Raw genomic sequence first — 17942 nt, forward strand, 5'->3', positions numbered from 1 at the left:
CTCGCCTTCTCCATCATGGTCTGGTTTGGCTCTGCCACCAAGCACAACATCCGGAGGCTGCAGCAAATTGTTCGATCAGCTGAGAAGGTTGTTGGCTGCAACCTTCCCCCTGTTGATGAACTGTACACTACAAGGGCCAGGAAGCGAGCAGATAAGATCATCTCTGACCCCACTCACCCTGGCCACAAACTCTTTGAAGCACTTCCCTCTGGAAGGCGACTCCGGACTGTCAAAACCACCACAGCCAGACATAAAAACAGCTTTTTCTATGAGCAGTAGCTCTACTCAATAACCAAAAGTCTGTAGCCTCCTTTTACTCGTGTATTTTATTTCATTCACATGTTGAAACTATTATGTTTTATCATAATGATTTCATGTTTTATGTTTTATTCTTCATGGTTTACTGTATGTCGTGTTGTTACTTACGAGCGGAGCACCAAGGCAAATTCCTTGTATGTGTACATACTTGGCCAATAAACTTATTCGTTCATTCATTCATTCATTCATTTTGCATTTTTTGAAGTCAAACCACAGGCTTGGACCACTTTCAGTTGGACTCAGACACTAGATGGCACAGGTTTCAGTTGAGATGGGAAAGAATTAATAGTTCACTGTGAACTGTAGTGCCCTGGAGAGCATTGTGGAGCAGAGTGATTTAGGTGCACAGGTACATAGTTCCCTGAGAGTAGTGTTGTAGGTAGGCAGGGTATTGAAGAATGCTTTTGGCATGTTGACCTTCATCAGTCAGGGAATTGAATATGGATGTTGTGCTATTATGCTGCAATTATACATTGTTTTGGTGAGGCTGCTTTTGGAGTATTGTGTTCAGTTTTGGTCACCCTGCTCTAGGAAAAATGTCATTGGACTCGAAGGCCTGAGCTGCATGGAACGATTGGGCAGGCTAGCAATTTATTTCAAGGAGCGCAGGAGCTTGAGGAGTGATCAAGTAGAGATGTATAAAATGATGAGCAAATTGATGTGGTGAAAGCACAGTCTTTTTTTCCCCAGAGTAGGGTACTCAGGCACTAGATGGCCCAGGTTTCAGTTGTGATGGGAAAGATTCAGTAGGAATCTGAGGGGCAACTTTTCACACAGAGGATGGCAGGTATATGGAACATCTGCCAGATGAAGTAGTTGAGGCAGGTACAATGACAACATTTAAAAGATATTTGGACAGGTACGCGGATAAGAATGGTTTGAATGGGATATGGGCCAAGCATGGGCAAATGGGACCAGCTTGGATGGGGCATCTTGCCCAGCATGGGCAGAGATCTTGTTTCCATACTCTATGACTATGAATATATGGATCTGAATTGGGATCTTGATTGCCTGGTCTTTCTCTGGGATTGCAGTGGATCTTCCACCAAAGTCATGGTGAATAATTGGGAGAAGCTGCACAGATTTCCGCTCTAGTCTGACATGATTAAATCCAGCTGTACTTTAGTAATAGACAGCTGTCCTGGAAGTGGATGTTTAACGTCCATAACATAAGCTACCATGATTTACATACTCCCCTACTTCATATATAATAATATATTGGATGCTAACAATGAGTGTTTTAGTCATTAAGCAAACTATAGTTCAACTTTTCTCTTCGAAGGAATATGATGAAGTAGAATGCATGCCTTTTGCAGAATATAACTAAGTTCATTGAAATCAATGAGATGAAAAATGGATGAGTTCTAAAATCAATGGGCAATCTGCCCCACCACGTTGTGGACTGTCGCGAAACTGGCACAAAAAGCAACTAAATTGTGTGATTTATTGTGAGAATCATCATAAATACCCCAATTACATACACTTAAGAGAGTCAGGATCTGCAGAGCAATAGATCGCCCAGCAAGTTCCAGTCTTTTATTCAGGTTCTTGTCCAATATTGAAAGGAAAAACTCTGCTAGAAATCTGAAATAGAAACAGAAAATGCTAGAAATACTCAGCAAGTCAAGCAGAAGTCAAGTAGAGCGAGAACAAAAGTTAATGAACTCACTCCTAGAAAAGGGAAGAGTTAGACAGAATGTGTCATTATTGCCTAATTTGTTTCCCCAGAAAAATGTATGCAACTTTTTTTGGCTGACAGCCATTTTCCACCTTATTAGGAGGCACCTAAACATGTATGGCAGCCAGTAGAGCCAGTGATTACAACCTTTGGTGCTGACTGTGTGGAGTTTGCATGTTCTCCCTGCCATCCATCTGGGTTTCTCCCACAAATACCTAGTTGGTAATTATATTAACTGGCCACTGTAAAAATCATCTAGTTTGTTGACAGTGGTAGAATTGGTACGAGTGGGGAGGTGGGAATTGATCGGAGAAAGTGGGAGAATATAATGGGATTTTTGAACAATTAGTGTAAATGGGTGGCTGATGGTCAGTGCAGTTGATGAGATGAAGGGCCTGTTTCTGTGTAGTTTGACTCAATGATTCCTTTCTATATTTGACTCAATGATTCCTTTCTATATTGGATGCGCTTATTTGTCACTATATATGTTGCTTTAGTAAATAATTCTGTTCTGTCAATAAAACCATTTAAAAGTCCTGTAACATCAGTCAACGCAGAATTCTGTATATAATTCACTGACAATTAAAAAGAAATATGAACAGAAAATTAGGAAAGTGTACGTCAGATCAGTTAGCATTTTAAGAGTAAATGGCCTGCCCCACTTGGGCGTCATTTGGACGTCATTTACGCGACATAATTTACGCGTCGCGATGTGCGCATGGCGTGCATGATGCACGCATGAGGTGTGGTGGCGAATGCAGTGCTGCGCGACAGCGCGTGGCGCCCCAGGATTTTGGGATGCTCAAAATCCTCGCGCGCCACCTGTGGGACGCACAAATGACGCCCAAGTGGGACAGGCCCTTAAGAGCAAAAACGTCCCAAAACATTCAATATTGTGGGAATTAGTGTCTGGTGTTTTGTGGCTCGGGAAAACAAGGGGAACAATGGCAGTCACAAAGAATTGCAGATGCTGGTTTACAAAAAAGACACAAATTGCTGAAGTAACTCAGTGGGTCAGGGAGTATCTCTGTAGAACATTGATAGGTGATATTTCAGGTCAGGACCCTTCTTCAGACTGCATCTTGATCGGCATAGACAAGTTAGGGAGAAGGGCCTGTTTTTCTGCTGAGGGATTCTATGCCTCTAACGGGAAGAATGGTCTTAAAGAAAATAATTTTAGAGTAATGCTTTTGTTTCAAGAATAAGCAAAAAGCCTTTGGCCTTGCCCTTTCCTTGAGCCAATCGGCGACACCCTACCCATTAACCTCTGAGCTCTTTCCTCCATCACTTCCATATCAGTTGCCTTCTCCTCTTGGTGTGCGAGGATCATCTCCAGATGTCACCAGTTGCAGCCTCCTGCAGCTGGAGGTCCCTCCCCACCGTGAGCTGGGCTGTCAGTTTGGCTGCCTGCCAGCTGGGAAATGGAACAGAAAGGATAATGAGGTCCTGCTGTTAACATTGGCGGGATCTCTGTGCCACTGGCTCTGCTGAGCTCTTTGCCAGCTTTCACTTTCATCTGCGCTCTCCCTGTGAGCAAGGGGAGCAGAAATCTCAAAAGCTGCTGGGTGTAGGATACTCCGTTAAATATTTGAATCACCTCACCTGTTTTCTTTTCAAAACAGAGTTTCTTGTTTAAATATACTTTATTTATAAAACTAGCAATACAGGCGACTCCTGCATTACGAGCGGAGGGGGGCATTAGTGGCCTCCCAAGACGGTCCATTTCGTGATTTTCTATAATGTGAGCCTGTCTCATCTGCAAGAAGGGTCTCGACCCGAAACACCACCCATTCCTTCTCTCCAGAGATGCTGTCTGTCCTGCTGAGTTAGTCCAGCATTTTGTATCTATCTGTAAGAAGTGTCAGGTGAAAATAAATAGGGCTTATCTAGTTACTTTCTTCACATAATTTCCATGAGAGTGAGTTTTATTCCATATCTCAAAATTTTGGTGCGTGACGTGAATCCTGTCAGGGTGAATTTCTGTAACATGAACACCGGAATGCAAGGATCACCTGCATATGATACATTCCATTCATACATCGACATTCTTGGTACAAGCAGAATCATTCCATTCATATTAAAGATTCACATTATGTCAGTGATATCAATTTTAATTTTGCATGTATTCATATAAACGGTGGGTTGGACAATGATTTATGCAGATCCTTAGTGTGTAATGAACGAATGGCCTTAACCTGTGATCTTTCCCCATGGATGTTCTGTGGCTATGCATTATAGACCTTGGAATGTGCTGGACAGCAGGATTCAGCTCCCTGCACTGAAAGACCAGAATGGTTTAGGCAGACTACCTTTCATTGAATTGCTGATCTTCCAGCAGCAATAGTTGTTTGTCTCAATATCTGGTGGGGGAGGGTCCTCCTTACTCAATCAGCTTGATTGATTCACTTTTAAATTTCAAAACTGAATTTTATTCATAATAAAAATATACAAACAAGAGAAGAATATAGTGCACAGTTCCTTACATTCAGTGTTAATACAAAAGATATGCCATCTATACACCAATATGTATAGAATTAGCAACACTGAATGTATAGACTAATCAACAGGTTTCGGTTTAAAATACTGCAAACAAAGAACTTTACACTATGTTCTGTGTGTGTGTGTGTGTGAGTACTGAACATTGAATATATATACATTCAATAATCAGTAGCGGAAGGAACCAAGCTTACAGTTCACTCTGTTTTACCCACAGCACACTATAAACAAGATGCAAAGTAAATAAAAATCATTAAATTTGGGCCTTGAGGCAGTCTAATGAAAGTGTATTTTAAACCGAGAATACATAGAACCTGTTGTGAACATGACTACATCTTTGCATTTACATTCAGTCCTATTTTGCAACACCAACTGGATCCCAGCTGATTTTGTATCCTCATGGAATCTATAGAAGTATAACAAGCATACACCTGGACATCACGGAATGGGATCACATAAATACTCAATGCATTCACCTGAAATGACTCATTCCACTAATAAACCTGCTCACCCAGCTGAGAGTGAAATTTTAGATGAACATGTGCGGTTAGGCATTTGTACATCAGTTTCACAGGGAGACTTCAGATCTTGGAACAAGCCCAGTTAGATGACATTAGATTCCTTGCCCACAAAATTCGACTCCATGACATCTGCTCTCCATTTGAAGAGAGCGGAGTAAATATAATTCCCTTGCCAATGAGCAGCATGTCGAGCAAGCCTGTGGTATTCCGCAGATCTTATGTCCGATCTTTGCATCAAGCAGCTAATATATTGGAAGCATCACATGAATAAAGTTAGACTGCAGAAGTTGTTCTACTAATAAAGTTAGGCTGAAGGGTTGTTCTACTTGAGCAACGATGGCTGAGCGGATGTGATGGAGGTGTGCAAGTTTATGTCTGGGTTAGATGGGGCAAATAGAAGGCAACTGCTCCATTGGTCAACAGATTCAAAAGCAGGAGGTGCAAATTAATACATTTTGCCAAGAGATACAAGAGGAATTTGAGATTGTTTTTTCCAATGCAGAATATCATGTCCTAGTTACACTGCCTGTAGCTCTCATGTAAGCAGAGTCAATCAAAGAGGAATAGGTTCTACACTTGAAGAAGAGTATATTTTAAGGAAGGAATGGGGGTGACTGAGTTGCACTAAAAAGAGCTACCAAAGAAAGAAGGTCAAACGGACTATTTTTATATTAGTTCGTGCGTAAAAAGGAAAAGTTGGAAGAGCTAGAAAATGTTGGAGATTTTTACCATATGAGAAGGTGACAATGACATAGGTGGGTGGAAGACTATGGTCAGATTTGAAACCGGGGCTGTTAATTTTAAAATCGAGGTTCAGCCACCCTAGCAGTGAATATAGGTCAGCAAGCATAATGGTGATTGTTAAAGATGCAAGTTGGGGCACAGGCTGCTGTGTTTTTGATGAAGTCAGGAATGTGAATACTGTACAGATCTTGCTCAAGAGAACTTTGGGAATATCAAGGTAACAAATGTATGGATAAGCAAAGTCTGTGCATGAGCCCTTGCTGATCAGATATAAACTTTGGTTCATGGTTTTGTTGTTCTTATCTCTTCAGGTGACATCAAGCAGGAGCCAGGCGTATATCGTGAAGGGCCCACTTATCAGCGTAGAGGCTCCCTCCAGCTTTGGCAGTTCCTAGTGGCTCTGCTCGATGATCCAGCAAACTCGCACTTTATTGCATGGACGGGACGTGGCATGGAGTTCAAACTCATCGAGCCAGAGGAGGTGAGTTTCTGTAGCAACTGCATCGATAGTGAATGGAAACAGGAAGCCAGCTAGTGACATCAGCAAAGGAGTGCGGGGTTGGGCGGTGAAGAAAGAATTAAATAACAATTGAATATTCTGATACCGGTATTGGTATTGGTTTATTATTGTAATGTGTCCAAGGACAGGCCCGCGTAGGTCCTGGCATTCGGTGGAGGTTGCGCCGCCAAGAGAACAAAGAGGTAGACCCGTGGTGGGGCCACCAAGAATAAAGAGGGATTGTGAGGTGGGGGAGAAGGAAGAGGGACTATATTGAATTATTTTGTAACTTTATCAGCACCCTTTTTGTGGCAACTCTTGCCTACTTGTACTGTATGCAAACAAAGAATCTCACTATACCAAGTACACAAGACAATAAAGTATCAATCAATCAATGTATTGAGATACATTGGCGAACTTTGTATTTGCGTGCCATCTAGGCAAATCATACCATGCATGAATGCAAACACACTATGCCTGAGTATAATAGGTAGTGCAAATAAGAGAAAGGAAACAGAAAGCAGAATGTAGTGTTACATATAAATAGAAAGTGTAGATAAAACAAAAGTGCAAGAATGCAAATGAAGTAGATTGGAAGATCAGGAATATCTCCTTAGCGTATTCAAGTGTTTGATAACAGCAGGGGGGGGGGGGGGTGGTTGGGGGAGCTGGTTTGTCTTGAGCTATACCTACAACGCTCTGCAATTTCTTGCAGTCTAGAGCAGAGCAGTTACCATACCTGGCTGTGATGCCTTCTGATAGGATTCTTTCAATGGTGCATCTCTAAGCACTTCTGGTTGATGCTCCCTTAGAAAAGGCCTTTCCTTGGTCAGGCAATGATGTCACCCTGAATGGAGAGCAGCAAAGTGTCTGCTACTTTTCTTCGCCAAGGATCTCTGCAACTTGTGGCAATTATTAAGATGGGCCAGACTTCAATTTTTAGACAGTATTTCCAGGAGAAAGAATATACTGAATAATTTGTTGTGCTATGGAATTGAGACTTAACAGCCCATCATCTGGACTGAGTGTACAATGAGGGCTTTCAGATGACACATAATGTCCCATATGTCCTCTTGACTTGACATAAGACATCTAGCCAACAAAATTTTGACTGACCTAGGAAATGCCTTCAGTTTGTTTTTAAGCATATGGTAGTGTGTACATTTCTGGTGACCTGAGACATGAACCCTTATCTCCACCAATGTGACAAGTTGTTGATGTTCAGTGTAAAAGGTAGCTTCCAGTTCACTACTTCCCAGGGTTGAGTGGCTGCATTGTTGGGCTCTGTCTTCAGGTAAGTTCTGAAAATGGAAAGGGCAGGAGAACAGAAACCTTGGGCTTGCAGAACCCAATTTATGGTCCTTGATCTGCATAGGTTAGCTTAGTTTAGTTTAGTTTAAAGATAGAGCATGGAAACAGTCCTTTCGGTCCACTGAGTCCATGCCGATAGCTGATCCCTGCAAACTAACACTAACCTACACACTAAGGCCAATTTTCGGAATTTTACCAAGCGAATGAATCTACAAACCTGTACGGCTTTGGAGTGTGGGAGGAAACCAGAGTTCCTGAAGAAAACCCACGTTGGTCAAGGGGAGAACATACAAACTCCGTACAGACAGCACCCGTAGTCAGGATCGAACCCGGGTCTCTGGTGCTGTAAGGCAACAACTCTACCGCTGCGCCTCTGTGCCGCCCTGTTGGGGGCAACTTGGTATATCCTTTTGATTGTCATGTCTTTTTGTATTGAAATGGGGCTTTACTTAACATAGAGACATAGAAACGTAGAACACTACAGCGCAGTAACAAACCCTTTGGTTCTTGTGTTTATGCTGACCATGATGCCAATTTAATCTAGTCTTGCCTGTCTGCACATCACCCGATCCCACCGATCCCTACCTGTTCATGTATTTAAATGCCTCTTAAATGTTGCATTTGTATTTGCTTCTCCGGCAGTGCATTCCAGGCACCACTGTGTCAAAAAGCTTTACTCGTAAATCTTCTTTAAACTTTCCCCCTCTCACTTTAAATCTAATATTTCACATTTCCATCCAGAGAAAAAGACTGACAAAGTACTTTATCTATGCATATCATAACTCCTACTAGGTCAACCTCTCGGCCTCTAACACTCTTACAAAAACGATCCAAGTTTGTCCAACTTCTCCTTCTAGCTAATACACTCCCAATCCATGTAATATCCTGATGAACCTCATCTGCATCCTCTCCAAAGCCTCCAATTCCTTCCTGTTATGGGGAAACCAGAACTACACACAATTCTCCAAATGCGGTTTAACAAAAGTTTTAATCAGCTGTAAAATGACTTCCCGACTGTTATACTTCACAATTACAATCACAATCACAATCAGTTTTATTCGACGCCCAAATTAACTGCCCAGCTGGTGAAGGCAAGTAACTGCATGTCTCTGTTTACTTGCAATGGCAATTAAATAGTTGTTTAGGTACATTTGGAATTTTTGGATAGTCTAAGTTTGTGAAATGTAGGTGGGTTGTACACACCGCCATGGACCACACAATATCAAGTATTATTTCCTGAAAAACTGAAAACTTGCAAGCTAATGTATATTTTTAGTTGGCCATGGAATTCTCCTTTATTTGGTAAATCAACATCATAAATATTTGTTTGACGGTCAGTTCCCTAACATTCCTGTGGCAGATTTACTTCACGCTCCAAAATATATATATTTTTTCAGTACATAGTCAATCGTGCCAAGGCCACATTTATTGTACCTCCCCTGTTGCCTTGCACGGGTGGTTTAAACACTGATGGTGATGATGGTCACCTACAGTGTAGCTGGGTAAGGAAATCCTACCGCACAGCCCCAGTGGAGGATTGGCAATATACATGTAAGGCAAGGTGGCATATAATCGTTGATGGTGTGGCTACCTCTTTTCTGCTCTTTACTTTTCAGATAGGAAATACAGGGGTGGGAAATGTCAATAATAACATTGATCATAGGCTGCAACATAATGAGCTGATAATGTTGACTCTGGCCAGGGTGTGGTGGCACTAGAGGGGCAGCATATTGAGCCCCTATGTCATAGACTCATGCAGCAGGGAAACAGGCCATTCAGCCTCACTTGCTGACCAAGATACCAAAATCTACACTAATCCCACCTGCCCAAGTTTCGCCCATATCTCTCTTAAACCTTTCGTCTCCATGTACCTGTCCAATCGTTCAAATGCTGCTTGGTTACTTTGTACTCTTGAATTCAGGCACGACAATGGGGAGTATTCTATGTTGAGCCTTGTATATGCCAGGAAAGTTCTGTGGGATCAGCAAAATAGTTTGGTAATCGCTATGATATGCCTGGTCCAATTGAACTACGAAAGGATTATGATTTCCTAACAGCACATTGATGAGAGGCTGTATTAATGTTAAAGGTTGTTAAAGGTTATAGGATGGAGATCGGATTTTCTTCTGAAGAAGTGGTCATCGTCTTCCGCTGTGAAGTGTGAATTCTGTCTGCCACTTGCATGTCCACATCTGGACCTCCAAGCTGTGCTGCATCATAGCTTTGATTTACAGGAGGTCTTATGAATGTGTTAATTTGTTGAGTTGTCAGCAAACAATCCCACTCTTGGACATTTAACAGAGATAATTCTCTATTGATGAAACACATGGCAGCACCATGGCTGCCGAACAGTGCTAGAGACTCGGGTGTGATCCTGTCTACGGATGTTGTATGTATGGGGTTTGAATGTTCTCCGCGTGACCTGCATGGGTTTTAATATAATAATAATAATAATAATAATACATTTTATTTTTGGGCGCCTTTCAGGAATCTCAAGGACACCTTACAGAGATAAACAGGAATAAAAAACATATAATCAGAATAAAATAAATAATAAAGACATCACAGAAACACAAATTAAAAACAGAATTCAGTCCAAAAACAAAAAATCAAAAACACAATGTGAAAAAGAGAGCAGCGGCAGCTAAAGCGCGCCAGCGTCCACTCTCCCTCCGACAGCCATCTTGGACAAAGACTAACAGGATTACTTACAGACAAATAAAATCATCCCCCCACAATGGATACCACAATGTCCAGTCCCCAACCCCAAGTTCACCCAAAGTCAGGCCTATTGAGGCCACCGCAATTGCCTCTACGGAGGCCCGATGTTCCTGGCCGTTCTCACCGGGTGATCTTGCCCCGGCGTCGGGAGAGTCCTCTCAGCGGCTGGGCCACCTGGAACGGCCGCTTCCTAACTGGAGACCGCGGCTTCTAAAGCCGACAAGGCCGCGCCGGCCTGGAGCTCCCAGGCTCCCGATGTTGAAATCGGTGCCGCCCGCTCCGCTCCGGAGACCCGCAGCCCGGAGGTGTCGAACACGGCGGACACAGCTCACCGGAGCTCCAGCGCGTCGATCCAGCGCGGCTACCCAGGCAAGGCATCGCCCGCTCCGCTCCACGACAGTGCCCCAGCGCTGCGCCGCCACCGAGGCCGAGGTGCTGGGCGGTCCCCGCCAGGAAATGGCGCTCCAAGCCCGCTGGTAGGCCACGAGGACGGGTCGACGGGCAGCCCGGAGAAAAAGCTGCCTCACCGACCAGGTAGGGACCTAGAAGTAAAATTGCCCCCTACCCCCCACATTAAAAAGTCCATTTCTCCAACGGACGAAACACAGGACTTACTAAAAACTTTTTAAAAAAGCGAAGTAAACGGACGGCTGCTGGTTAGCAGCCGCTCCCCAAGATGGCTCCTCCTCATCCTTTGTCCAGGGTTTTGTCCAGGAGATCCAGTTTCTTCCCACACTCCAGGTTTGTAGACGAATTGGCTTGGTAAAATTGTAAATTGTCCCTAGTGCATGTAGGATAGAGTTAGCGTGCGGGAATCGCTGGTCGGTGCGGACTCGGTGGGCCGAAGGGCTTGTTTCCGTGCTGTACCTCTAAAATTAAAAACTAGAACGTGGAAAGAGATTCAGGGGAGATTTTATAAATAAGCTCATTGCATTTTTTTTTACACTCTTTGTGCATATTTGTAAAACCCAACCTGTTCTACGTTAATCAATATGTTCAATGGATTCAGCAATTACCAGAAACTCACTGAAACATATTAACACTATCTTACACACACTAGGGACAATTTTACATTTTATTCCAAGCCAATTAACCTACAAACTTGTACGTCTTTGAAGTGTGGGAGTAAACCAAAGATCGCGGAGAAAACCCAGGCGATCACGGGGAGAACGTGTAAACTCCGTACAGACAGCACCCGTAGCCGGGATCAAACCCAGCCTCTGGCACTGTAAGGCAGCAACCCTACCGCTGTGCCACCGTGCCACTGTTTCCGTGCTGTATCTTTAAACTAAACTAAACTAATTCATGAAGTTGGAAGTCTAGCTGCAACTGGTGTGCATCTGCAGGGATGAATTATTATTCAGATTTTTAACAACAGTAAACACAGGGTGGGAAATTGGGTGGGAAGAGGGAACAATGATTCTAATTGTGAGATTTTACTCATTGGTGTTCAGCACTGTGGGCTGAATTAACCTTGAGATAAGTTCCAATATGAATTGTGCTCCGTTCACTCAGATTCATGGCTTCCCCTTCCCACTCCAAACAAAGCATCTGTGAACATTTGCATTGAATCTGATTTGAAAACTGCACAATTTACAATATGCTGCTCTACATTATAATTAGGCTTAGGCATAAAGCAGCACGTGCTAATGAAGGCATCAATGCTGCTGAGGCTTTCTCTTTTATCAGACAATACAACTGGCAAAGGTTTTATAATTTTGAATGCAGGGGACCACTTAAAAAGAGTAACCTTTGAAGCGGACTGAATATGGTAGAACATTCGTAGGCTCCAAACATTAAGTTTGTCTACTGCTTTTTATTCATGAACGAAGAGGAGCTTGACAAAAATTTGGTGCAAAAGCAGATTCTTCTAAAGTAATTTAATGTTCAACTAAACAATGGTCAGCTGTCAGTTGTGGAGCTAAACTTGAGCAGTAAATGGTCTGTTTTTATAACAACAATGTTTGATTTGTGAAAATGTTCCATTCCTTTGCTTACTTCATTTGGGATAAGTAGTGCCTTTATTCCCGTAAATGAAATATTCACTCACATTACATTCACATTATGTTCACATCCTTGGAACAATTCCATGAAAGTCAGGATAAAGTAAAAAGAAATAAAAGCAACACTTTCTACACTAGTATCTTGAGTTTTAATGTGTAGTAGGGCAGATTATTTTATATGGATGCCCTCTCCCTGCCTTGTTAGTGTAAGCAATCCAGTTCACCCTGGTTTTCATCCCAGTCAAAGACGTTATTCAAAGTGGCTTTTGCTTGCTTTTGAACCGAGTTGTTGGTATGTTACCGCAATCTGAGAATTTTCTCTTCTAAATAAGTACGAAAAAAGAAACATGCCCGGACTAGCCTCTGGAAAGGTTATTCCTCTCCTTCCCTTTCTCATTTCGAAATGGCGCTGATGCCAATTGTGGATATGTCTGCTTTTGCCTCACTTTACCTTTCTTTTTGAAGGAGGAAACTTTTGCAGTTGGCAACAGTCAGAAAATTCTTAATAACTTGAGCCGAGATATAAAGCAGCAATTCCATGCAGTAGCTGATTCCATAAAATACAAAGATGAATCCTGCTTTGCTAGGAAGCATCAGTAATATTAGATTCAATTATCTGGCAGATATAATGTAATCTTTATCTCTACATAAATTCTGTACATGCATTAATTAGTTTTCTTGCTATTTATTGGAAGAATTTCAGGTTAAAGGGATGGTACGTGCAATGCTAACAGAGATATTATATCTTGGTTATCCTGCATATTATTGGCAAGAGAGAATATGCAGTGCCATTCTTGGATTAGCACTCCAGTCTGCAACTGCAAGTAAAGCCCCAGCATTCACAGCCCCACCTTGGCTTTGAGACCAGGAACATTACAATCCTAAACTGGTGCACCTTTTATTGCACTGCTCAATTTTATCTTTCATGTTATACAGTACTATATGTGGCTAGACCCTATTGGACTCCTAAAGATATCCTTTAAAGTAAAAACCAAAGGGTTGAGCAAGGTTTGATTGAAAGATACAGCAGGGAAACAGGCCCTTTGGCCCACCATCCACGCTGACCATCGATCACCTGTTCACACTAGATCTATGTTTTCCCACTTTTACATCCACTCCCTACACACTAAGGTATGGAGGCCAATTAACCTGCAAACCTGAATGTCTGGGATGTGGGAGGAAACCTGAACACTCAGAGAAAAACCATGTGGTCACAGGGAGAATGTGTAAACTTACACACAGTTCCCGAGATCAGGATCAAACTCAGGTCTCAGACACTGTGAGACAGCAGCCCTAAGTACCAGCTGTGCCACTGTGCTGCCTATATCTTTTCAAACAGGTTGGAACATGAACGGCTCTGTTTTCTCAATAGAAGAAAAACAGCATATCAAGGACAGTGTAGCTGAAGGTACAGAGAGGCACATTACATTCAAATTTCTAACAAATTATTAGAATAATTTATGAGTTAGATAGAGCTCTTAAAGATAGCGGAGTCAGGGGATATGGGGAGAAGGCAGGAACAGGGTACTAATTGTGGATGATCAGCCATGATCACATTGAATGGCGGTGCTGGCTCGAAGGGCCGAATGGCCTACTCCTGCACCTATTGTCTATTGTCTATAATAATACATACTATATAAAAGACACGGTTGATAAAGATATACAAGTTATAACAGTTGTTCTTAAGCCACAGTGTTTAAATAGCAATCATTTTTTAAATGTATTCTTTAGAATTTATACACAGGAAAAGCATGATACAAATATCATGTTAATTATTTAACTAAAGTGAGGTATTCACGGACCATGCAGGATGTGCGGTATAATTTATGATTCCATTTGCGGCATTGAGCACAGGCCACACCCAATTCTACCACCAGTGAGTTGACCTTTCAGCTTACATCTAGTAAAAGTTAACCATAGAAATGTTGCTTCCCGGATATAAAAATGCGGTACACATTACGTGTGTAGGACAGGGCTAGTGTACAGGGTAATCGCTGGTCGGCGCAGACCTGGTGGGCTGAAGGGCCTGTTTCCATACTGTATCTCTACCCACTTGTGGGTAAATCAAAATGTCGAGTCATGAACGCAAGGTGGAACCAATAGCACCAATCAGAAGTTCAGGAGAAGATGTATCAAATGGTTTAGATATATTTAAGGGGAAGCAAGATATATACATGAGAAAGAAAGAAGTAGAAGGAAAAGCTGATGTGCGTAAGAGAAGCAAGGTAAGTGGAGGATAGTGTGAAGCATGAACTCTGACATGGACCAGTTGGGACAAGTGGTCTGTTTCTGTGTAGTGGGTTTTTAGTATGTTCTCCTGTCTATTTTACAGCTCGTTCCTTCACAATAGATTGTAAACTTAAGAGTCAAGGTTGACTTGCTTACACTCCAATTCAGTAGGTGGTTAAAGAGTCCTACGTGGAATCTACAGATGCCACCACAGGGCCAGGTGGATGAGTTTGGAACATTGTGTGCACATTGAAGCATTTCTGCTTGTCCTCAGCATGCTTCCCTGATAGAAATACATGGTGTAGAGACGAGTGCTTTAACATTGCTCCTTTTCCATATCACCAGTCCAACAGTCCAGATCTATAATAGATTTAAGACCAAGAATGTATACATACGTAAATAGCGTAATGACATTTTATGAAATTAAGCGATATTAAAGGAATTTTTTGAAGTAACTCTGAGGATAAATGTACTTGGAAATTGTCTTTAATACAAAAAAAAATGCCTAGTAGTTTAAAGGTGCACAAATAGCAGATTGTGGTTGGTTCCCAGAACACAAAAACGTGTTTTGACTGCATCACAGTCAAGACACACGTCAACACACGTCAACACACATGAAGAGTTAGTACAATAGGTGGCTGTGAATGGAGACCCAGAACATGGTGTGGTTAGATCTGAGAGCATGTGAACATAATTGTGGATAGAAATGTGTGAATGATTTTGCATAAAATTTTAATTTCTGTTGGGGGAAAATAATTGCAACAAAACTCGGCATTGAACAGAGAAGGTTTAACAATCCTATGCAAGGTTAAAAAAAATGAATTGGTTTCTTTTGATATTAAAAGAGAGAAATTATTCCCATTAAGAGAGAGCTTGATTTCTAAGGTCAGAGATTTAAAATGATCTGCAGTCTTTCAGCAGAGAGGTTTTTATGCAATAGATACACTGCTTGATAAAGTGCTGGATGTAGATTCAATTGTGGCTGTGAGATGGAATGTGGATAAATATTTAAAGGTAAAAGATCTAGAGAGCCTGAGGGAAATAATAGACAAATAGCATTGACTAAATTGCTTGACAAGGATAAAGTCGATAGGCCAAGTGGCCTACTGTACCAACATAATTCACGATTATATGATTCCAAAATACAAAATGGTCTACAACATTATCAATAGTTCTGTGGAGAACATGGATAGGTGACGTTTTGGGTTGTGACCTTTCTTCAGACTGATCCTTCATTCCTTCATTGCCTTTAGTGATGGAATCAGGCCACGTGTGCAGAAGATTAGACTAGGTGCAATGTGGATTTTCATCATTCCAGTAGAGTAATCCAGTTCCCATATTGTACTGTGTAGGAAGGAACTGCAGACACTGCTTTACACTGAAGATAGACACAAAAAGCTGGTATAACTCAGCAAGTTAGGCAGTCTTTTTGGAGAAAAGGAATAGGTGACGTTTTGGGTCGAGATCCTTCTTGTCAAGAGTTATGGGGAGAAGGCAGGAAAATGGGATTAGGCAGAGATCAGCCATGATTGAATGGCGGAGTGGGCCAAATGGCCTAATTCTACACCTATAATTTGTGAACTTATAACTTGTGATCAAGACTGAGAGTCAGGGGAGATGGAAACTGCAGGTATGAGGAGGTACAAAGAACAAAAGAATGAAGGCATACATCCCCATATTGTACTTCTTGCCATTTAATGCGAGCATTTCAGAAATGTACTGAATTCTTGAATTAAATGAGATTTTGAGTCACATGAGAAGTCATTGGCATGGAATATTACTCCACAACTGTTGAATTATATGCAATTTATGCTTTTTCTCTTAGGTGGCGCGGCGTTGGGGAATCCAGAAGAACCGTCCTGCTATGAACTATGACAAGCTGAGCCGTTCACTGCGCTACTACTATGAGAAAGGCATCATGCAAAAAGTAAGCCTGAAGTATGAGTCATTTTTCTGAGTCATTTTTCAAGCATTAGTCAGACACCATCCAAAGAAAATGTACAGATATAGCGTAGCATTCTTAAACTGCGAAAACAAATCCCTGTAGCCCAAATTAGTTTCAATCCATCAAATTGGAATTATAGAGTCACAGGAGATTGTTGCAGATGCTGAAGTCTGGAGCAAAAAGCAATCTGCTGAAGGAAACCAGCAAGTCAGACAGTATCTGTGGAGGAAAATAAAGAGTTGACGCTTAAGGTTTAGACCCTTCATCTGGACTGAAAGAGTGGAGGAGAGATGGTCAATATAAAGGGATGAAGGAGTGAGGCAAGAGCTCAGAAGTGATAGGTGGACCACAGTGAGGTGGGCTGTTATTTCTATGTGACATTCCTTTACAAAAGATCTGTGGTCTGCTCAAATCTTCAGGGGCTGCTCCTCAGTTAAATAGCAACTGATAATCTCACTTTTCATATATACTTACATTCATCTATAGTTGGTAATGATAAGGAGTGGTTGGGCCACAGAGGCAAGAATGCCCAAGCCTTGATCAGCTGAGATAGCAGATTGTGATCCAGATTTTCATATCCTTTTCATAGAAACATAGAAATTAGGTGCAGGAGTAGGCCATTCGGCCCTTCGAGCCTGCACCGCCATTCAATATGATCATGGCTGATCATCCAACTCAGTATCCCGTACCTGCCTTCTCTCCATACCCTCTGATCCCCTTAGCCACAAGGGCCACATCTAACTCCCTCTTAAATATAGCCAATGAACTGGCCTCGACTACCCTCTGTGGCAGAGAGTTCCAGAGATTCACCACTCTCTGTGTGAAAAAAGTTCTTCTCATCTCGGTTTTAAAGGATTTCCCCCTTATCCTTAAGCTGTGACCCCTTGTCCTGGACTTCCCCAACATCGGGAGCAATCTTCCTGCATCTAGCCTGTCCAACCCCTTAAGAATTTTGTAAGTTTCTATAAGATCCCCTCTCAATCTCCTAAATTCTAGAGAGTATAAACCAAGTCTATCCAGTCTTTCTTCATAAGACAGTCCTGACATCCCAGGAATCAGTCTGGTGAACCTTCTCTGCACTCCCTCTATGGCAATAATGTCCTTCCTCAGATTTGGAGACCAAAACTGTACGCAATACTCCAGGTGTGGTCTCACCAAGACCCTGTACAACTGCAGTAGAACCTCCCTGCTCCTATACTCAAATCCTTTTGCTATGAAAGCTAACATACCATTCGCTTTCTTCACTGCCTGCTGCACCTGCATGCCCACTTTCAATGACTGGTGTACCATGACACCCAGGTCTCGCTGCATCTCCCCTTTTCCTAGTCGGCCACCATTTAGATAATAGTCTGCTTTCCTGTTTTTGCCACCAAAATGGATAACCTCACATTTATCCACATTATACTGCATCTGCCAAACATTTGCCCACTCACCCAGCCTATCCAAGTCACCTTGCATTCTCCTAGCATCCTCCTCA

The 17942-nt window shown here is 42.2% G+C and overlaps 1 protein-coding gene across 2 annotated transcripts in view; it reads left to right on the top strand.

Annotated features, from left to right (window-relative positions):
• The window catches only part of etv1 (ETS variant transcription factor 1), a 114391-nt gene that overhangs the window by 87739 nt on the left and 8710 nt on the right, over positions 1-17942 (top strand). For both annotated transcript variants that reach the window (XM_033045595.1, XM_033045604.1), the window contains 2 exons: positions 6069-6238; positions 16346-16447. In XM_033045595.1, coding sequence (XP_032901486.1) covers positions 6069-6238; positions 16346-16447 — 272 coding nt within the window. The remainder of the gene's footprint in view (positions 1-6068; positions 6239-16345; positions 16448-17942) is intronic.

Source organism: Amblyraja radiata, chromosome 2, assembly GCF_010909765.2.
Source record: "Amblyraja radiata isolate CabotCenter1 chromosome 2, sAmbRad1.1.pri, whole genome shotgun sequence".
Classification (NCBI taxonomy): Eukaryota; Metazoa; Chordata; class Chondrichthyes; order Rajiformes; family Rajidae; genus Amblyraja; species Amblyraja radiata.